The 24,032-nt window shown below is 46.1% G+C and overlaps 1 protein-coding gene across 1 annotated transcript; it reads left to right on the top strand.

Moving 5' to 3' along the window:
* The first annotated feature begins 18,243 nt into the window (after positions 1 to 18,243).
* LOC124022865 (chymotrypsin A-like) lies at positions 18,244 to 22,834 on the top strand. The gene is made up of 6 exons (XM_046337551.1): positions 18,244 to 18,381; positions 19,265 to 19,448; positions 19,657 to 19,735; positions 21,350 to 21,530; positions 21,918 to 22,051; positions 22,625 to 22,834. Exons 1-6 carry the CDS (start codon positions 18,330 to 18,332, stop codon positions 22,784 to 22,786), a joined length of 792 nt encoding a protein of 263 aa, XP_046193507.1. The 5' UTR covers positions 18,244 to 18,329; the 3' UTR covers positions 22,787 to 22,834.
* Positions 22,835 to 24,032: the final 1,198 nt, after the last annotated feature.

Here is a 24,032-nt window from a genome sequence, read left to right as displayed (position 1 = left end):
GGGGGGTGGGATGGGGGTTGGGGGGTGGAGGTTGTGGGGGTAATATATCCTATATGGTCCTTCTGTAGCTCAGTTGGTAGAGCATGGCGCTTGTATCGCCAGGGTAGTGGGTTCGATCCCCGGGACCACCCATACGTAGAATGTATGCACACATGACTGTAAGTCGCTTTGGATAAAAGCGTCTGCTAAATGGCATATATTATATATTATTATATCCAGCTGCTTATCACTACTAGGGGAATGGAAAGTTCTCAGCCCAGAACTGTACTGCAAAGCAAGACAACCAGACCAGATTGATGTAGACAGGTCTGGTTTTACTGCTGTGCTCAGGGTCACATATTCATTTAAGGGCATCAGGGTAAATAGTGCTGATCTCGGATCAGTTTAGCCCTTTTAGATCATAATGAATCAGACTATACGGACAGATCCTAGATTAGCCCTTCCTTACTCTGAGACACTTTGTAGATGTGGGCCCTTTAGTGTCCTGAAGTGTTTCAGAAGAGCAACGCGTTCCTCTAACTGTGTCAGAGGTCACTGGCCTCGCAAACACAACCCGAAACCTGCCCTAGACCTCTGCCATCTTTTCCTACAACTCCCAGGATTCACTGCGACATGAAAAAAGCATTTCTTACAGCAATAACACTTTACCATCCATGGCAGTCTGACAGTCATGTTGTGTTAGTTACCCATCTGACAGTCATGTTGTGTTAGTTACCCATCTGACAGTCATGTTGTGTTAGTTACCCATCTGACAGTCATGTTGTGTTAGTTACCCATCTGACAGTCATGTTGTGTTATTTACCCATCTGACAGTCATGTTGTGTTATTTACCCATCTGACAGTCATGTTGTGTTAGTTATTTACCCATCTGACAGTCATGTTGTGTTAGTTACCCATCTGACAGTCATGTTGTGTTAGTTACCCATCTGACAGTCATGTTGTGTTAGTTACCCAACTGACAGTCATGTTGTGTTAGTTACCCATCTGACAGTCATGTTGTGTTATTTACCCATCTGACAGTCATGTTGTGTTATTTACCCATCTGACAGTCATGTTGTGTTATTTACCCATCTGACAGTCATGTTGTGTTAGTTACCCATCTGACAGTCATGTTGTGTTAGTTACCCATCTGACAGTCATGTTGTGTTATTTACCCATCTGACAGTCATGTTGTGTTAGTTACCCATCTGACAGTCATGTTGTGTTATTTACCCATCTGACAGTCATGTTGTGTTATTTACCCATCTGACAGTCATGTTTTGTTAGTTACCCATCTGACAGTCATGTTGTGGTATTTACCCATCTGACAGTCATGTTGTGTTATTTACCCATCTGACAGTCATGTTGTGTTAGTTACCCATCTGACAGTCATGTTGTGTTAGTTACCCATCTGACAGTCATGTTGTGTTAGTTACCCATCTGACAGTCATGTTGTGTTATTTACCCATCTGACAGTCATGTTGTGTTATTTACCCATCTGACAGTCATGTTGTGTTAGTTACCCATCTGACAGTCATGTTGTGTTATTTACCCATCTGACAGTCATGTTGTGTTAGTTACCCATCTGACAGTCATGTTGTGTTAGTTACCCATCTGACAGTCATGTTGTGTTATTTACCCATCTGACAGTCATGTTGTGTTAGTTATTTACCCATCTGACAGTCATGTTGTGTTAGTTATTTACCCATCTGACAGTCATGTTGTGTTAGTTACCCATCTGACAGTCATGTTGTGTTAGTTACCCATCTGACAGTCATGTTGTGTTAGTTACCCATCTGACAGTCATGTTGTGTTAGTTACCCATCTGACAGTCATGTTGTGTTATTTACCCATCTGACAGTCATGTTGTGTTAGTTACCCATCTGACAGTCATGTTGTGTTAGTTACCCATCTGACAGTCATGTTGTGTTAGTTACCCATCTGACAGTCATGTTGTGTTAGTTATTTACCCATCTGACAGTCATGTTGTGTTAGTTACCCATCTGACAGTCATGTTGTGTTAGTTACCCATCTGACAGTCATGTTGTGTTAGTTACCCATCTGACAGTCATGTTGTGTTAGTTACCCATCTGACAGTCATGTTGTGTTAGTTACCCATCTGACAGTCATGTTGTGTTAGTTACCCATCTGACAGTCATGTTGTGTTAGTTACCCATCTGACAGTCATGTTGTGTTAGTTACCCATCTGACAGTCATGTTGTGTTAGTTACCCATCTGACAGTCATGTTGTGTTAGTTACCCATCTGACAGTCATGTTGTGTTAGTTACCCATCTGACAGTCATGTTGTGACAGTCATTATTTACCCATCTGACAGTCATGTTGTGTTAGTTACCCATCTGACAGTCATGTTGTGTTACAGTTACCCATCTGACAGTCATGTTGTGTTAGTTACCCATCTGACAGTCATGTTGTGTTATTTACCCATCTGACAGTCATGTTGTGTTAGTTACCCATCTGACAGTCATGTTGTGTTAGTTACCCATCTGACAGTCATGTTGTGTTATTTACCCATCTGACAGTCATGTTGTGTTAGTTACCCATCTGACAGTCATGTTGTGTTAGTTACCCATCTGACAGTCATGTTGTGTTAGTTACCCATCTGACAGTCATGTTGTGTTAGTTACCCATCTGACAGTCATGTTGTGTTAGTTACCCATCTGACAGTCATGTTGTGTTAGTTACCCATCTGACAGTCATGTTGTGTTATTTACCCATCTGACAGTCATGTTGTGTTAGTTACCCATCTGACAGTCATGTTGTGTTAGTTACCCATCTGACAGTCATGTTGTGTTAGTTACCCATCTGACAGTCATGTTGTGTTAGTTACCCGTCTGACAGTCATGTTGTGTTAGTTACCCATCTGACAGTCATGTTGTGTTATTTACCCATCTGACAGTCATGTTGTGTTAGTTACCCATCTGACAGTCATGTTGTGTTATTTACCCATCTGACAGTCATGTTGTGTTAGTTACCCATCTGACAGTCATGTTGTGTTAGTTACCCATCTGACAGTCATGGTGTGTTATTTACCCATCTGACAGTCATGTTGTGTTAGTTACCCATCTGACAGTCATGTTGTGTTAGTTACCCATCTGACAGTCATGTTGTGTTATTTACCCATCTGACAGTCATGTTGTGTTAGTTACCCATCTGACAGTCATGTTGTGTTGACAGTTACCCATCTGACAGTCATGTTGTGTTAGTTACCCATCTGACAGTCATGTTGTGTTATTTACCCATCTGACAGTCATGTTGTGTTATTTACCCATCTGACAGTCATGTTGTGTTAGTTACCCATCTGACAGTCATGTTGTGGTATTTACCCATCTGACAGTCATGTTGTGTTAGTTACCCATCTGACAGTCATGTTGTGTTATTTACCCATCTGACAGTCATGTTGTGTTATTTACCCATCTGACAGTCATGTTGTGTTAGTTACCCATCTGACAGTCATGTTGTGTTAGTTACCCATCTGACAGTCATGTTGTGTTAGTTACCCATCTGACAGTCATGTTGTGTTAGTTACCCATCTGACAGTCATGTTGTGTTAGTTACCCATCTGACAGTCATGTTGTGTTAGTTACCCATCTGACAGTCATGTTGTGTTATTTACCCATCTGACAGTCATGTTGTGTTAGTTACCCATCTGACAGTCATGTTGTGTATTTACCCATCTGACAGTCATGTTGTGTTATTTACCCATCTGACAGTCATGTTGTGTTAGTTACCCATCTGACAGTCATGTTGTGTTATTTACCCATCTGACAGTCATGTTGTGTTATTTACCCATCTGACAGTCATGTTGTGTTAGTTACCCATCTGACAGTCATGTTGTGTTATTTACCCATCTGACAGTCATGTTGTGTTAGTTACCCATCTGACAGTCATGTTGTGTTATTTACCCATCTGACAGTCATGTTGTGTTAGTTACCCATCTGACAGTCATGTTGTGTTAGTTACCCATCTGACAGTCATGTTGTGTTATTTACCCATCTGACAGTCATGTTGTGTTAGTTACCCATCTGACAGTCATGTTGTGTTATTTACCCATCTGACAGTCATGTTGTGTTATGTTACCCACCTGACAGTCATGTTGTGTTAGTTACCCATCTGACAGTCATGTTGTGTTATTTACCCATCTGACAGTCATGTTGTTATTTACCCATCTGTTAGTTACCCATCTGACAGTCATGTTGTGTTAGTTACCCATCTGACAGTCATGTTGTGTTAGTTACCCATCTGACAGTCATGTTGTGTTAGTTACCCATCTGACAGTCATGTTGTGTTAGTTACCCATCTGACAGTCATGTTGTGTTAGTTACCCATCTGACAGTCATGTTGTGTTAGTTACCCATCTGACAGTCATGTTGTGTTAGTTACCCATCTGACAGTCATGTTGTGTTATTTACCCATCTGACAGTCATGTTGTGTTAGTTACCCATCTGACAGTCATGTTGTGTTAGTTACCCATCTGACAGTCATGTTGTGTTAGTTACCCATCTGACAGTCATGTTGTGTTAGTTATTTACCCATCTGACAGTCATGTTGTGTTAGTTACCCATCTGACAGTCATGTTGTGTTAGTTACCCATCTGACAGTCATGTTGTGTTAGTTACCCATCTGACAGTCATGTTGTGTTAGTTACCCATCTGACAGTCATGTTGTGTTAGTTACCCATCTGACAGTCATGTTGTGTTAGTTACCCATCTGACAGTCATGTTGTGTTAGTTACCCATCTGACAGTCATGTTGTGTTAGTTACCCATCTGACAGTCATGTTGTGTTAGTTACCCATCTGACAGTCATGTTGTGTTAGTTACCCATCTGACAGTCATGTTGTGTTAGTTACCCATCTGACAGTCATGTTGTGTTATTTACCCATCTGACAGTCATGTTGTGTTAGTTACCCATCTGACAGTCATGTTGTGTTAGTTACCCATCTGACAGTCATGTTGTGACAGTCATGTTGTGTTATTTACCCATCTGACAGTCATGTTGTGTTATTTACCCATCTGACAGTCATGTTGTGTTAGTTACCCATCTGACAGTCATGTTGTGTTAGTTACCCATCTGACAGTCATGTTGTGTTATTTACCCATCTGACAGTCATGTTGTGTTACCCATCTGACAGTTATTTACCCATCTGACAGTCATGTTGTGTTATTTACCCATCTGACAGTCATGTTGTGTTAGTTACCCATCTGACAGTCATGTTGTGTTAGTTACCCATCTGACAGTCATGTTGTGTTAGTTACCCATCTGACAGTCATGTTGTGTTAGTTACCCATCTGACAGTCATGTTGTGTTAGTTACCCATCTGACAGTCATGTTGTGTTAGTTACCCATCTGACAGTCATGTTGTGTTAGTTACCCATCTGACAGTCATGTTGTGTTAGTTACCCATCTGACAGTCATGTTGTGTTAGTTACCCATCTGACAGTCATGTTGTGTTAGTTACCCATCTGACAGTCATGTTGTGTTAGTTACCCATCTGACAGTCATGTTGTGTTAGTTACCCATCTGACAGTCATGTTGTGTTAGTTACCCATCTGACAGTCATGTTGTGTTATTTACCCATCTGACAGTCATGTTGTGTTAGTTACCCATCTGACAGTCATGTTGTGTTAGTTACCCATCTGACAGTCATGTTGTGTTATTTACCCATCTGACAGTCATGTTGTGTTATTTACCCATCTGACAGTCATGTTGTGTTAGTTACCCATCTGACAGTCATGTTGTGTTATTTACCCATCTGACAGTCATGTTGTGTTAGTTACCCATCTGACAGTCATGTTGTGTTAGTTACCCATCTGACAGTCATGTTGTGTTAGTTACCCATCTGACAGTCATGTTGTGTTAGTTACCCATCTGACAGTCATGTTGTGTTATTTACCCATCTGACAGTCATGTTGTGTTATTTACCCATCTGACAGTCATGTTGTGTTAGTTACCCATCTGACAGTCATGTTGTGTTATTTACCCATCTGACAGTCATGTTGTGTTAGTTACCCATCTGACAGTCATGTTGTGTTATTTACCCATCTGACAGTCATGTTGTGTTAGTTACCCATCTGACAGTCATGTTGTGTTAGTTACCCATCTGACAGTCATGTTGTGTTATTTACCCATCTGACAGTCATGTTGTGTTAGTTACCCATCTGACAGTCATGTTGTGTTAGTTACCCATCTGACAGTCATGTTGTGTTATTTACCCATCTGACAGTCATGTTGTGTTAGTTACCCATCTGACAGTCATGTTGTGTTATTTACCCATCTGACAGTCATGTTGTGTTAGTTACCCATCTGACAGTCATGTTGTGTTAGTTACCCATCTGACAGTCATGTTGTGTTAGTTTTTACCCATCTGACAGTCATGTTGTGTTAGTTACCCATCTGACAGTCATGTTGTGTTAGTTACCCATCTGACAGTCATGTTGTGTTTACCCATCTGACAGTCATGTTGTGTTACCCATCTGACAGTCATGTTGTGTTAGTTACCCATCTGACAGTCATGTTGTGTTAGTTACCCATCTGACAGTCATGTTGTGTTAGTTACCCATCTGACAGTCATGTTGTGTTAGTTACCCATCTGACAGTCATGTTGTGTTAGTTACCCATCTGACAGTCATGTTGTGTTAGTTACCCATCTGACAGTCATGTTGTGTTAGTTACCCATCTGACAGTCATGTTGTGTTAGTTACCCATCTGACAGTCATGTTGTGTTATTTACCCATCTGACAGTCATGTTGTGTTAGTTACCCATCTGACAGTCATGTTGTGTTAGTTACCCATCTGACAGTCATGTTGTGTTAGTTACCCATCTGACAGTCATGTTGTGTTAGTTATTTACCCATCTGACAGTCATGTTGTGTTAGTTACCCATCTGACAGTCATGTTGTGTTAGTTACCCATCTGACAGTCATGTTGTGTTAGTTACCCATCTGACAGTCATGTTGTGTTAGTTACCCATCTGACAGTCATGTTGTGTTAGTTACCCATCTGACAGTCATGTTGTGTTAGTTACCCATCTGACAGTCATGTTGTGTTAGTTACCCATCTGACAGTCATGTTGTGTTAGTTACCCATCTGACAGTCATGTTGTGTTAGTTACCCATCTGACAGTCATGTTGTGTTAGTTACCCATCTGACAGTCATGTTGTGTTAGTTACCCATCTGACAGTCATGTTGTGTTATTTACCCATCTGACAGTCATGTTGTGTTAGACAGTCATGTTGTGTTACCCATCTGACAGTCATGTTGTGTTATTTACCCATCTGACAGTCATGTTGTGTTAGTTACCCATCTGACAGTCATGTTGTGTTATTTACCCATCTGACAGTCATGTTGTGTTAGTTACCCATCTGACAGTCATGTTGTGTTAGTTACCCATCTGACAGTCATGTTGTGTTATTTACCCATCTGACAGTCATGTTGTGTTAGTTACCCATCTGACAGTCATGTTGTGTTAGTTACCCATCTGACAGTCATGTTGTGTTATTTACCCATCTGACAGTCATGTTGTGTTAGTTACCCATCTGACAGTCATGTTGTGTTATTTACCCATCTGACAGTCATGTTGTGTTACCCATCTTACCCATCTGACAGTCATGTTGTGTTATTTACCCATCTGACAGTCATGTTGTGTTATTTACCCATCTGACAGTCATGTTGTGTTAGTTACCCATCTGACAGTCATGTTGTGTTAGTTACCCATCTGACAGTCATGTTGTGTTATTTACCCATCTGACAGTCATGTTGTGTTAGTTACCCATCTGACAGTCATGTTGTGTTAGTTACCCATCTGACAGTCATGTTGTGTTAGTTACCCATCTGACAGTCATGTTGTGTTAGTTACCCATCTGACAGTCATGTTGTGTTAGTTACCCATCTGACAGTCATGTTGTGTTAGTTACCCATCTGACAGTCATGTTGTGTTAGTTACCCATCTGACAGTCATGTTGTGTTAGTTACCCATCTGACAGTCATGTTGTGTTATTTACCCATCTGACAGTCATGTTGTGTTAGTTACCCATCTGACAGTCATGTTGTGTTAGTTACCCATCTGACAGTCATGTTGTGTTAGTTACCCATCTGACAGTCATGTTGTGTTAGTTATTTACCCATCTGACAGTCATGTTGTGTTAGTTACCCATCTGACAGTCATGTTGTGTTAGTTACCCATCTGACAGTCATGTTGTGTTAGTTACCCATCTGACAGTCATGTTGTGTTAGTTACCCATCTGACAGTCATGTTGTGTTAGTTACCCATCTGACAGTCATGTTGTGTTAGTTACCCATCTGACAGTCATGTTGTGTTAGTTACTCATCTGACAGTCATGTTGTGTTAGTTACCCATCTGACAGTCATGTTGTGTTAGTTACCCATCTGACAGTCATGTTGTGTTAGTTACCCATCTGACAGTCATGTTGTGTTAGTTACCCATCTGACAGTCATGTTGTGTTATTTACCCATCTGACAGTCATGTTGTGTTAGTTACCCATCTGACAGTCATGTTGTGTTAGTTACCCATCTGACAGTCATGTTGTGTTATTTACCCATCTGACAGTCATGTTGTGTTAGTTACCCATCTGACAGTCATGTTGTGTTAGTTACCCATCTGACAGTCATGTTGTGTTAGTTACCCTATACTCTATTGTGTATTGGTAGTGTAGGATGTGAATTTGTTCTTCACTTGTCCTTGGTTAGCCTAATACACATCTATATTCCCTTCCCACCTGACCCTAGCTTCCACTCCCTCCCTACCTGACCCTAGCTTCCACTCCCTCCCTACCTGACCCTAGCTTCCATTCCCTCCCCACCTGACCCTAGCTTCCACTCCCTCCCCACCTGACCCTAACTTCCATTCCCTCCCTACCTGACCCTAACTTCCATTCCCTCCCCACCTGACCCTAGCTTCCACTCCCTCCCTCACCACCTGACCCTAGCTTCAGCTCCCTCCCTACCTGACCCTAGCTTCCATTCCCTCCCCACCTGACCCTAGCTTCCACTCCCTCCCTACCTGACCCTAGCTTCCATTCCCTCCCCACCTGACCCTAGCTTCCATTCCCTCACCACCTGACCCTAGCTTCCATTCCCTCCCTACCTGACCCTAGCTTCCATTCCCTCCCCACCTGACCCTAGCTTCCACTCCCTCCCTACCTGACCCTAGCTTCCACTCCCTCCCTACCTGACCCTAACTTCCATTCCCTCCCTCACCACCTGACCCTCGCTTCAATTCCCTCCCTCACCACCTGACCCTAGCTTCCATTCCCTCACCACCTGACCCTAGCTTCCACTCCCTCCCTACCTGACCCTAGCTTCCATTCCCTCCCCACCTGACCCTAGCTTCCACTCCCTCCCCACCTGACCCGAGCTTCCATTCCCTCCCCACCTGACCCTAGCTTCCATTCCCTCCCGACCTGACCCTAGCTTCCACTCCCTCCCTATCTGACCCTAGCTTCCATTCTCTCCCCATCTGACCCTAGCTTCCATTCCCTCCCTCCCCATCTGACCCTAGCTTCCACTCCCTCCCTACCTGACCCTAGCTTCCATTCCCTCCCTCCCCATCTGACCCTAGCTTCCACTCCCTCCCTACCTGACCCTAGCTTCCACTGCCTCCCCACCTGACCCTAGCTTGCACTCCCTCCCTCACCACTTGACCCTAGCTTCCATTCCCTCCCTACCTGACCCTAGCTTCCACTCCCTCCCTCACCACCTGACCCTAGCTTCCATTCCCTCTCTCACCACTTGACCCTAGCTTCCATTCCCTCACCACCTGACCCTAGCTTCCACTCCCTCACCACCTGACCCTAGCTTCCATTCCCTCCCTACCTGACCCTAGCTTCCACTCCCTCCCTCACCACCTGCCTCTTGCTTCCATTCCCTCACCACCTGACCCTAGCTTCCATTCCCTCACCACCTGACCCTAGCTTCCACTCTCTCCCCACCTGACCCTAGCTTCCATTCCCTCCCTACCTGACCCTAGCTTCCATTCCCTCCCTACCTGACCCTAGCTTCCATTCCCTCCCTACCTGACCCTAGCTTCCACTCCCTCCCCACCTGACCCTAGCTTCCATTCCCTCCCTACCTGACCCTAGCTTCCATTCCCTCACCACCTGACCCTAGCTTCCATTCCCTCCCTCACCACCTGACCCTAGCTTCCACTCCCTCCCTACCTGACCCTAGCTTCCATTCCCTCACCACCTGACCCTAGCTTCCATTCCCTCTCTCACCACCTGACCCTAGCTTCCATTCCCTCTCTCACCACCTGACCCTAGCTTCCATTCCCTCTCTCACCACCTGACCCTAGCTTCCATTCCCTCACCACCTGACCCTAGCTTCCATTCCCTCCCTACCTGACCCTAGCTTCCATTCCCTCACCACCTGACCCTAGCTTCCATTCCCTCCCTCACCACCTGACCCTAGCTTCCACTCCCTCCCTACCTGACCCTAGCTTCCATTCCCTCCCCACCTGACCCTAGCTTCCATTCCCTCTCTCACCACCTGACCCTAGCTTCCATTCCCTCCCTACCTGACCCTAGCTTCCATTCCCTCACCACCTGACCCTAGCTTCCATTCCCTTCCTCACCACCTGACCCTAGCTTCCATTCCCTCACCACCTGACCCTAGCTTCCACTCTCTCCCTCACCACCTGACTCTAGCTTCCATTCCCTCTCTCACCACCTGAACCTAGCTTCCATTCCCTCACCACCTGACCCTAGCTTCCATTCCCTCCCTACCTGAACCTAGCTTCCATTCCCTCACCACCTGACCCTAGCTTCCATTCCCTCACCACCTGACCCTAGCTTCCATTCCCTCCCTCACCACCTGACCCTAGCTTCCATTCCCTCACCACCTGACCCTAGCTTCCACTCTCTCCCTCACCACCTGACTCTAGCTTCCATTCCCTCTCTCACCACCTGACCCTAGCTTCCACTCCCTCCCTACCTGACCCTAGCTTCCACTCCCTCCCTACCTGACCCTAGCTTCCATTCCCTCCCTACCTGACCCTAGCTTCCATTCCCTCACCACCTGACCCTGGCTTCCATTCCCTCCCTCACCACCTGACCCTAGCTTCCATTCCCTTCCTCACCACCTGACCCTAGCTTCCATTCCCTTCCTCACCACCTGACCCTAGCTTCCATTCCCTTCCTCACCACCTGACCCTAGCTTCCATTCCCTCCCTCACCACCTGACCCTAGCTTCCATTCCCTCCCTCACCACCTGACCCTAGCTTCCATTCCCTTCCTCACCACCTGACCCTAGCTTCCATTCCCTCACCACCTGACCCTAGCTTCCATTCCCTCCCTCACCACCTGACCCTAGCTTCCATTCCCTTCCTCACCACCTGACCCTAGCTTCCATTCCCTCACCACCTGACCCTGGCTTCCATTCCCTCACCACCTGACCCTAGCTTCCATTCCCTCACCACCTGACCCTGGCTTCCATTCCCTCCCTACCCGACCCTAGCTTCCATTCCCTCACCACCTGACCCTAGCTTCCATTCCCTCCCTACCTGACCCTAGCTTCCACTCCCTCACCACCTGACCCTAGCTTCCATTCCCTCCCTACCTGACCCTAGCTTCCATTCCCTCACCACCTGACCCTAGCTTCCATTCCCTCCCTACCTGACCCTAGCTTCCACTCCCTCACCACCTGACCCTAGCTTCAATTCCCTCCCTACCTGACCCTAACTTCCATTCCCTCCCTCACCACCTGACTCTAGCTTCCATTCCCTCCCTCACCACCTGACCCTAGCTTCCATTCCCTCCCTACCTGACCCTAGCTTCCACTCCCTCCCTCACCACCTGACTCTAGCTTCCATTCCCTCACCACCTGACCCTATCTTCCATTCCCTCCCTACCTGACCCTATCTTCCATTCCCTCCCTCACCACCTGACCCTGGCTTCCATTCCCTCCCTCACCACCTGACTCTAGCTTCCATTCCCTCACCACCTGACTCTAGCTTCCATTCCCTCACCACCTGACCCTAGCTTCCATTCCCTCCCGACCTGACCCTAGCTTCCATTCCCTCACCACCTGACCCTAGCTTCCATTCCCTCACCACCTGACCCTAGCTTCCATTCCCTCCTCACCTGAACAAAGCTTCCACTCTGTCCCTCCCCACCTGACTCTAGCTTCCATTCCCTCACCACCTGACCCTAGCTTCCATTCCCTCCTCACCTGAACAAAGCTTCCACTCTGTCCCTCCCCACCTGTCCCAGCTTTCATTCCCTCCCCACTTGACACTAGCTAACCTGACCCCTTCTACTGGAAAAAGAGCAGAAGAGATCTGGGACCAGGTTAACCTGACCCATTCTACTGGGAAAAAACAACAACCTTATCTGTGATTCCCTAACCTGAGATAACAGCTCATAGATGCCCTCTCTCTCTCAGGGGTCTCTTGTGATTGGTGCATTTTATTTTTATTTACATGTAATATTAAGGAAGTAACTCCTCTACATCTCATTTTATTCAAATAATTAATAAATGCCCTTTCTATGTTATTTGTTCATTCATCTGAACCAGGTTCAAGTGAATAGCTGTTTCCCATCTGCATTGTTTCGCCTGACGTGAAAACTCATGGCTCAGTTCCTATGTTTATCGATTATGGTTGTTGTCAAACTTTTAAAAACACTTCATTTAATTAAGCGTACTTGTTTTGTTCAAAATGGGATATCTGATATTCTCTATGTCCCTTGTCCAGGTGGATGGAATTTTCCATGTGGTTTTTGCCGCTGGTGCAAAAGTGACTCATTTAGGGACTCATTTAGGGACTCATTTAGGGACTCATTTAGGGACTACTTTAGGGACTCATTTAGGGACTCATTTAGTGACTACTTTAGGGACTCATTTAGTGACTACTTTAGGGACTCATTTAGGGACTACTTTAGGGACTCATTTAGGGACTACTTTAGGGACTACTTTAGGGACTCATTTAGGGACTCATTTAGTGACTCATTTAGGGACTCATTTAGTGACTCCTTTAGGGACTACTTTAGTGACTCATTTAGTGACTCATTTAGTGACTCATTTAGTGACTACTTTAGTGACTCATTTAGTGACTCATTTAGTGACTCATTTAGGGACTCCTTTAGGGACTCCTTTAGGGACTCATTTAGGGACTCATTTAGTGACTCCTTTAGTGACTCATTTAGTGACTCATTTAGGGACTCCTTTAGGGACTCCTTTAGGGACTCATTTAGTGACTCCTTTAGTGACCCATTTAGTGACTCCTTTAGTGACTCATTTAGGGACTACTTTAGTGACTCCTTTAGGGACTCATTTAGTGACTCCTTTAGTGACTCATTTAGTGACTCCTTTAGTGACTCATTTAGGGACTACTTTAGGGACTCATTTAGTGACTCATTTAGGGACTCATTTAGTGACTCATTTAGTGACTCCTTTAGTGACTCATTTAGTGACTCATTTAGCGACTCCTTTCCATTATATTTATCTGTTCAGTCCTAAGTGAGGTTTCTCTAAATATGTTTTTCTACACTTAGGAAGGTAATCAGAACCTTATCTTATTCACAGAGTACCACAGTATGGGAAATGATTCCTCCTGACCCCTCCTGTCTCAGCCTCCAGTATTTATGCTGCAGTAGTTTATGTGTCGGGGGGGCTAGGGTCAGTTTGTTATATCTGGAGTACTTCTCCTGTCTTATCCGGTGTCCTGTGTGAATTTAAGTATGCTCTGTCTAATTCTCTCTTTCTCTCTTTCGTTCTCTCTTTCTTTCTCTCTCTCGGAGTACTTGAGCCCTAGGACAATGCCTCAGGACTACCTGGCATGATGACTCCTTGCTGTCCCCAGTCCACCTGGCCGTGCTGCTGCTCCAGTTTCAACTGTTCTGCCTGCGGCGATGGAACCCTGACCTGTTCACCGGACATGCTACCTGTCCCAGACCTGCTGTTTTCAACTCTCTAGAGACAGCAGGAGCGGTAGAGATACTCTCAATGATCAGCTATGAAAAGCCAACTGACATTTACTCCTGTTGCACCCTCTACAACCACTGTGATTATTATTATTTGACCCTGCTGGTCATCTAAGACCATTTGAACATCTTGGCCATGTTCTGTTATAATCTCCACCCGGCACAGCCAGAAGAGGACTGGCCACCCCCCATCTCTAAAATAAAATTACATTGCAATATATTTCAAACAAAATCATGTCTGTCTTTTCACTATCCCAGGTCATGGTCAGATTAAAAGACAATAGCTCTCTCTCTTTTACTAGATGTGTTTTTAATGAATGTCAATTTACCAACATTTCTGAAATATCTTATTTTGGAATCAAACCCTTCAAAACAACCTTTTAATGATGATAGAAAGTATCACCTGCTTAAAGACTATAACATTTACTAACTGTCTGGAAAAACAGAACATGGTGTCGCTTTTTTAATTGATGTTTATAGTCACATTCTTTAATGAAACAACTGAACAATAGAAAAACAACAAAACGACAAACGAACAGCTCTGTACAGTGAAGAAAAACACAGAACAGAAAATAATCACCCACACCACACAGGTGGGAAAAAGGCTGCCTAAGTGTGATTCTCAATCTGAGACACCTGCCTCTGATTGAGAACCATACCAGGCCAAACACAAAACCACAACATAGAAAAACGAACATAGACTACCCACCCAACTCACGCCCTGACCATACTAAAACAAAGACATAACAAAAGAACTAAGGTCAGAACGTGACAGCCATAGTAGTATGGCACCCCTGAAGCAAATGAGGGTTAAGTGTCTCGGGCACATCAACAGATTTTTTTCACATTGTCCGCTCAGGTATTCGAAACAGCAACGTTTCGGTTACTGGCCCAACACTCTAACTACTAGGCTACCTGCTGGTCACTGGCCCAACACTCTAACCACTAGGCTACCTGCTGGTTACTGGCCCAACACTCTAACCACTAGGCTACCTGCTGGTTACTGGCCCAACACTCTAACTGCTAGGCTATGTGCTGGTTACTAGTCCAACACTCTAACCACTAGGCTACCTGCTGGTTACTGGCCCAACACTCTAACCACTAGGCTACCTGCTGGTTACTGGCCCAACACTCTAACTGCTAGGGTACTGCTGGTTACTGGCCCAACACTCTAACCACTAGGCTACCTGCTGGTCACTGGCCCAACACTCTAACCACTAGGCTACCTGCTGGTTACTGGCCCAACACTCTAACCACTAGGCTACCTGCTGGTTACTGGCCCAACACTCTAACTGCTAGGCTATGTGCTGGTTACTGGCCCAACACTCTAACTGCTAGGCTACCTGCTGGTTACTGGCCCAACACTCTAACTGCTAGGCTACTGCTGGTTACTGGCCCAACACTCTAACTGCTAGGCTACTGCTGGTTACTGGCCCAACACTCTAACTGCTAGGCTACTGCTGGTTACTGGCCCAACACTAACTGCTAGGCTACGTTCTGGTTACTGGCCCAACACTCTAACTGCTAGGCTACCTGCTGGTTACTGGCTCAACACTCTAACTGCTAGGCTATGTGCTGGTTACTGGCCCAACACTCTAACTGCTAGGCTACGTGCTGGTTACTGTCCCAACACTCTAACTGCTAGGCTACTGCTGGTTACTGGCCCAACACTCTAACTGCTAGGGTACTGCTGGTTACTGGCCCAACACTCTATCTGCTAGGCTACTGCTGGTTACTGGCCCAACACCCTAACTGCTGGTTACTGGCCCAACACCCTAACTGCTAGGCTACTGCTGGTTACTGGCCCAACACCCTAACTGCTGGTTACTGGCCCAACACCCTAACTGCTAGGCTACTGCTGGTTACTGGCCCAACACTCTAACTGCTAGGGTACTGCTGGTTACTGGCCCAACACTCTAACTGCTAGGCTACTGCTGGTTACTGGCCCAACACGCTAACTGCTAGGCTACTGCTGGTTACTGGCCCAACACTAACTGCTAGGCTACGTGCTGGTTACTGGCCCAACACTCTAACTGCTAGGCTACTGTTGGTTACTGGCCCAACACTAACTGCTAGGCTACGTGCTGGTTACTGGCCCAACACTCTAACTGCTGGTTACTGGCCCAACACTCTAACTGCTAGGCTACTGCTGGTTACTGGCCCAACACTAACTGCTAGGCTACGTGCTGGTTACTGGCCCAACACTCTAACTGCTAGGCTACTGCTGGTTACTGGCCCAACACTCTAACTGCTAGGCTACTGCTGGTTACTGGCCCAACACTCTAACTGCTAGGCTACCTGCTGGTTACTGGCCCAACACTCTAACCACTAGACTACCTGCTGGTTACTAGTCCAACACTCTAACTGCTAGGCTACTGCTGGTTACTGGCCCAACACTCGAACTGCTAGGCTACTGCTGGTTACTGGCCCAACACTCTAACTGCTAGGCTACCTGCTGGTTACTGGCCCAACACTCTAACTGCTAGGCTACTGCTGGTTACTGGCCCAACACTCGAACTGCTAGGCTACCTGCTGGTTACTGGCCCAACACCCTAACTGCTAGGCTACTGCTGGTTACTGGCCCAACACTCTAACTGCTAGGCTACTGCTGGTTACTGGCCCAACACCCTAACTGCTAGGCTACTGCTGGTTACTGGCCCAACACCCTAACTGCTAGGCTACTGCTGGTTACTGGCCCAACACTCTAACTGCTAGGCTACTGCTGGTTACTGGCCCAACACTCGAACTGCTAGGCTACTGCTGGTTACTGGCCCAACACCCTAACTGCTAGGCTACTGCTGGTTACTGGCCCAACACTCTAACTGCTAGGCTACTGCTGGTTACTGGCCCAACACTCGAACTGCTAGGCTACTGGTGGTTACTGTCCCAACACTCTAACTGCTAGGGTACTGCTGGTTACTGGCCTAACACTCTAACTGCTAGGCTACTGCTGGTTACTGGCCCAACACTCTAACTGCTAGGCTACTGCTGGTTACTGGCCCAACACTAACTGCTAGGCTACGTGCTGGTTACTGGCCCAACACTCTAACTGCTAGGCTACTGTTGGTTACTGGCCCAACACTAACTGCTAGGCTACGTGCTGGTTACTGGCCCAACACTCTAACTGCTGGTTACTGGCCCAACACTCTAACTGCTAGGCTACTGCTGGTTACTGGCCCAACACTAACTGCTAGGCTACGTGCTGGTTACTGGCCCAACACTCTAACTGCTAGGCTACTGCTGGTTACTGGCCCAACACTCTAACTGCTAGGCTACTGCTGGTTACTGGCCCAACACTCTAACTGCTAGGCTACCTGCTGGTTACTGGCCCAACACTCTAACCACTAGACTACCTGCTGGTTACTAGTCCAACACTCTAACTGCTAGGCTACTGCTGGTTACTGGCCCAACACTCGAACTGCTAGGCTACTGCTGGTTACTGGCCCAACACTCTAACTGCTAGGCTACCTGCTGGTTACTGGCCCAACACTCTAACTGCTAGGCTACTGCTGGTTACTGGCCCAACACTCGAACTGCTAGGCTACCTGCTGGTTACTGGCCCAACACCCTAACTGCTAGGCTACTGCTGGTTACTGGCCCAACACTCTAACTGCTAGGCTACTGCTGGTTACTGGCCCAACACCCTAACTGCTAGGCTACTGCTGGTTACTGGCCCAACACCCTAACTGCTAGGCTACTGCTGGTTACTGGCCCAACACTCTAACTGCTAGACTACTGCTGGTTACTGGCCCAACACTCGAACTGCTAGGCTACTGCTGGTTACTGGCCCAACACCCTAACTGCTAGGCTACTGCTGGTTACTGGCCCAACACCTAACTGCTAGGCTACCTGCTGGTTACTGGCCCAACACCTAACTGCTAGGCTACTGCTGGTTACTGGCCCAACACTCTAACTGCTAGGGTACTGCTGGTTACTGGCCCAACACTCTAACTGCTAGGCTACCTGCTGGTTACTGGCCCAACACTCGAACTGCTAGGGTACTGCTGGTTACTGGCTCAACACTCTAACTGCTAGGCTACTGCTGGTTACTGGCCCAACACTCTTACTGCTAGGCTACCTGCCGCCCTTCATGAGTTGTCTAAGTAACACAGCTATCATGCTTTCAGAAAGAGCGAGGATCTCCTTTGGGGAATATTTACCACAAGCCAACATTGTCTCCATTTTTTCCATTGGTCATTTTCAATAAATATTCCAACAAACAACCTTTTCGTAACCCCGTAATGTTCTGTAACGGTGTGAGAAAATGTCCCCTGTTATCTGCAGAGGGACAGGTGAGGTACACACACACAGGGGGTGGAGGGGAATGCAGAGTCAGAGCCGTGGTTCCTGTATAAAAGACCCCTGCTGTGTGCCTCACTCCATCACGCTGAAAACATGAACTGTCTGCTGATCCTCTCCTGCCTTGCCTTCGCCGGCGCAGCCTACGGTGAGAAAATGTCCATGTTTATGTGTCTGCCTTTTCATTTTTTTTTTTACCTTTATTTAAACAGGCAAGTCAGTTAAGAACATATTCTTATTTTCAATGACGGCCTGGGAACAGTGGGTTACCTGCCTGTTCAGGGGCAGAACGACAGATTTGTACCTTGTCAGCTCGGGGGCTTGAACTCGCAACCTTCCGGTTACTAGTCCAACGCTCTAACCACTAGGCTACGCTGCCGCCTTGTAGGATACCTTGTAGGATACCTTGTAGGATTCCTTGTAGGATACCTTGTAGGATTCCTTGTAGGATTCCTTGTAGGATTCCTTGTAGGATACCTTGTAGGATACCTTGTAGGATTCCTTGTAGGATTCCTTGTAGGATTCCTTGTAGGATACCTTGTAGGATTCCTTGTAGGATTCCTTGTAGGATTCCTTGTAGGATACCTTGTAGGATACCTTGTAGGATTCCTTGTAGGATACCTTGTAGGATACCTTGTAGGATACCTTGTAGGATACCTTGGGCTGGCTTTTTAGTCGTTTGGGTTTTTATTGTTATTCTTGTAGTTTTTTAAATTCTCATATGTTTGTTGTGTAGTAAACATTTCAGTTTTAATTTTAATTGTTTTTATTTGTGTCTTCCTGTGAAGCACATTGTGTTGCATTCCCATGTCTGAAATGTGCTGTAGAAATAAAACTTCATTTGATTTATTTATCAGGTAAAATAAGTATTTGATAGTAGTTGACAGCTCTGGTCAATAACATTTCAAGTGGTACTACAATAAGCAGCATTGTATTTATATTCTGTATAGATGTAATTCAGAAACTGTCACTGTTAGAATCTCTGTTAGAGCAGCCAAACTTGACCCCTGACCCATAATCTCTGTCATTAGGCTGTGGTAAACCCGCCATCCAGCCTGTGGTGTCTGGTTACGCCCGCATCGTCAACGGTGAGGAGGCTGTGCCCGGCTCCTGGCCCTGGCAGGTGTCGCTCCAGGACTACACTGGATTCCACTTCTGCGGCGGCTCTCTGATCAACGAGAACTGGGTTGTGACTGCTGCTCACTGCAGCGTGAAGTGAGTGCTGGCTGCTGAGCCTATAACCATAAGTGTAGCAACGTGCTAACTAGCTAAAACCTAGCTATTGCTAACTAGCTAAAAGCTGGCTCATGCAAACTAACTAAAACTAGATATAAACGAGATAATGCTAATGCTAATTAGCTCAAAGCTGGCTAGCATATTGCTAAAGTAGCTAAATTATGTTTATTTTGTGAAACTATTTCAGGACCTCTCACCGTGTGATCCTGGGAGAGCACGATCGCTCCTCCAATGCTGAGAACATCCAGACCATCAAGGTTGGCCAGGTAAACAACCACGTACACACACAACTATTACTACAATTTGAACATCTAATACTTTTATTTTGAAGTAAAGATAAAGATCAGTAAAAGTTCCACCTTTCCATCCCCACTGTCCCCTATATATCCCCTGTCCCCTATATATCCCTACCCCACTGTCCCCTATATATCCCCATTGTCCCCTACCCCACTGTCCCCTATATATCCCCACTGTCCCCTATATATCCCCACTGTCCCCTATATATCCCCACTGTCCCCTATATATCCCTACTGTCCCCTATATATCCCCACTGTCCCCTATATATCCCCACTGTCCCCTATATATCCCCACTGTCCCCTATATATCCCTACTGTCCCCTATATATCCCCATTGTCCCCTATATATCCCCACTGTCCCCTATATATCCCTACTGTCCCATATATATCTACTGTCCCCTATATATCCCCATTGTCCCCTATATATCCCCACTGTCTCCTATATATCCCTACTGTCCCCTATATATCCCCATTGTCCCCTATATATCCCCACTGTCCCCTATATATCCCTACTGTCCCCTATATATTCCTACTGTCCCCTATATATCCCCATTGTCCCCTATATATCCCCACTGTCCCCTATATATCCCTACTGTCCCCTATATATCCCTGTCCCCTATATATCCCTGTCCCCTATATATCCCCATTGTCCCCTATATATCCCCACTGTCCCCTATATATCCCTACTGTCCCATATATATCCCTACTGTCCCCTATATATCCCCATTGTCCCCTATATATCCCCACTGTCCCCTATATATCCCCACTGTCCCCTATATATCCCCATTGTCCCCTATATATCCCCACTGTCCCCTATATATCCCCACTGTCCCCTATATCTCCCCACTGTCCCCTATATATCCCTACTGTCCCCTACCCTGTCCCCTATATATCCCTACTGTCCCCTATATATCCCCATCCCCTACCCCACTGTCCCCTATATATCCCCACTGTCCCCTATATATCCCTACTGTCCCCTATATATCCCTACTGTCCCCTATATATCCCCACTGTCCCTATATATCCCTACTGTCCCCTATATATCCCTACTGTCCCCTATATATCCCCACTGTCCCCTATATATCCCTACTGTCCCCTATATATCCCTACTGTCCCCTATATATTCCCACTGTCCCCTATATATCCCCACTGTCCCCTATATATCCCCACTGTCCCCTATATATCCCCACTGTCCCCTATATATCCCTACTGTCCCCTATATATCCCCACTGTCCCCTATATATCCCCACTGTCCCCTATATATCCCTACTGTCCCCTATATATCCCTACTGTCCCCTATATATCCCTACTGTCCCCTATATATCCCCACTGTCCCCTATATATCCCTACTGTCCCCTATATATCCCTACTGTCCCCTATATATCCCCATTGTCCCCTATATATCCCCACTGTGCCCTATATTACTACAATTTGAACATCTAAGACTTTTATTTTGAAGTAAAGATAAAGACCAGTAAAAGTTCCACCTTTTGAAGTCACACATCAACTCAAACGATAATGATCTGCTCAGCGGATTAACATCCAATCTAAATCTCAAACGTTGTCGCCTTGTGTCCTGACTAGGTCTTCAAGCACCCCCGTTACAACGGCTTCACCATCAACAATGACATCACCCTGATCAAGCTGGCCACGCCCGCCCTCTTGGGAACCCGTGTGTCCCCCGTGTGCGTTGCTGAGACCAATGATGACTTCCCCGGTGGCATGACGTGTGTGACCTCCGGCTGGGGTCTGACCCGCTACAACGGTAATCAATAATCACTGCAGCTTTTCTAGGTCTCATTGTAAAGTCAGACAAACCTTGGTTAGTTTTTTTGACTAGCGGTATGTTTGGTATAGTTGGAAGTTTCCATTTCAGTTGGCTCAATCTATTTCAAAAATGCCGTTTCGGTTGGCTGAATCTGTTTCAAAAATGACGTTTCAGTTGGCTCAATCTGTTTCAAAAATGACGTTTCGGTTGGCTCAATCTATTTCAAAAATTACGTTTCGGTTGGCTCAATCTATTTCAAAAATGACGTTTCGGTTGGGTTTCAGTGTAGTCTTGAGTTGCTAGGAGTCTAATAATTTGAGAAAGATGGTGATTGGCTGACCGGTTTCTAAGAGTTACCTGACCCTTGGTGTCCTCTGGTTCCAGCTGCTGACACCCCTGCCCTGCTGCAGCAGGCCGCTCTTCCCCTGCTGACCAAGGCTCAGTGCCAGAAGTTCTGGGGCTCCAAGATCACCGACCTCATGATCTGTGCTGGAGCCGATGGTGCCTCTTCCTGCATGGTGAGTAACACAAACCACAGGGTTGGAACATTCCGGTAAACTTTCAAAAACATTGCCAGGGTTTTCAAACTTCCTAGTTGGAAGAATCCCATATTTTTGCAAGCCTACACAAACCCTTCCTGACACACTTACAGCCCATGACACTGAACCTACCACCATCTGACTAATGGGGCGGCAGGGTAGCCTAGTGGTTAGAGCGTTGGACTAGTAGCCGGAAGGTTGCAAGTTCAAACCCCCGAGCTGACAAGGTACAAATCTGTCATTCTGCCCATGAACAGGCAGTTAACCCACTGTTCCTAGGCCGCCATTGAAAATAAGAACTTGTTCTTAATTGACTTGCCAAGTTTAATAAAGGTAAAAAAAATAAAAAATGGCAGAGTTCTTCAAAGTTCTTCTGAACGTTTACAGTATTTAAACTGGCTTAAATAATCATTGCATCAATAAAATATTGGTGTTTCCTTAGTTTCGTTCTTACCTTTTTGGAAACAGCCGAGCACAAACTCTGAACATAAAAAATAAATCCCTAGAGAGAGACTCTTTACTCTTTCTGTTCTCCTTTTTGTGTTCCTGCAGGGTGACTCTGGTGGCCCCCTGGTCTGTGAGAAGGCTGGTGCCTGGACGCTGGTTGGTATTGTGTCCTGGGGCAGTGGAACCTGCACCACCACTATGCCCGGAGTGTACGCACGCGTCACCGAGCTCCGCTCCTACATCGACCAGACCATCGCCTCCAACTAAGTTTTCAACTTCATCTCCATTAAAAAAAATAAAAGTAGTTTCTAGTAACATGTTTGTTCCTTGGTGTTTCTTGAAACGTGGGTTTTGATAGTTAATGCAGCGATCAGCAGTTAACAGAATAGCAAAGCGTTCTCTCCGCCACTGATCTGGTAAAAAGCGGGGGGATGGTGCTTGAGAAATGTAACCACTCTCAAATACAAAAGATAAATCTCCGGATGCAAGGACTGACCATCCATGATATCAACATTAACCAGTTCCAAAAACCTCCAGTGATTTTGCATAGCCACATCATTCAACAGAAATACTCATCATAAATGTAGATGATAATACAAGTTATACACATGGAATTATAGATTTACAGTATGTATCCTATACAGTATCTGTAGCCTACGGTGTCCTGGGAAATGACCCGATGTATTGGAGACCTTGAGTGGAGAAACACTGGCTTATCAGTGGTACATAAAACGCTATGGGCAAAAACATGCAAGTCATATGTTTAATGTTATGGGAGCAGAGGGTGGATAATTGTACGCAGGTGCTTTACCACAGTGAATGTTAGTACTGAAGTATATAATGCCAAATCTTTGTAATTATTAGAACTGACTTTGATCAGATAATCACAGATACAGTATAGTTGAATAACAACAGTACTGTCTTTGGCCACAGCTAGTGGCCTGTCCCATGAGACCCATCTCTTTCAGCTAGCCACAGCTAGTGGCCTGTCCCATGAGACCCATCTCTTTCAGCTAGCCACAGCTAGTGGCCTGTCCCATGAGACCCATCTCTTTCAGCTAGCCACAGCTAGTGGCCTGTCCTATGAGAACCATCTCTTTCAGCTAGCCACAGCTAGTGGCCTGTCCCATGAGCCCCATCTCTTTCAGCTAGCCACAGCTAGCGGCCTGTCCCATGAGCCCCATCTCTTTCAGCTAGCCACAGCTAGTGGCCTGTCCCATGAGCCCCATCTCTTTCAGCTAGCTACAGCTCGTGGCCTGTCCCATGAGCCCCATCTCTTTCAGCTAGCCACAGCTAGAGGCCTGTCCCATGAGCCCCATCTCTTTCAGCAATCCACAGCTAGTGGCCTGTCCCATGAGCCCCATCTTTCAGCTAGTCACAGCTAGTGGCCTGTCCCATGAGCCCCATCTCTTTCAGCTAGCTACAGCTAGTGGCCTGTCACATGAGCCCCATCTCTTTCAGCTAGCCACAGCTAGTGGCCTATCCCATGAGCCCCATCTCTTTCAGCTAGCCA

The sequence above is a fragment of the Oncorhynchus gorbuscha genome, unplaced genomic scaffold (genome assembly GCF_021184085.1).
Source record: "Oncorhynchus gorbuscha isolate QuinsamMale2020 ecotype Even-year unplaced genomic scaffold, OgorEven_v1.0 Un_scaffold_1459, whole genome shotgun sequence".
NCBI lineage: Eukaryota > Metazoa > Chordata > Actinopteri > Salmoniformes > Salmonidae > Oncorhynchus > Oncorhynchus gorbuscha.
The sequence above is the reverse complement of the archived record's forward strand: the minus strand, read 5'-3'. Positions and strand labels throughout refer to the sequence as shown.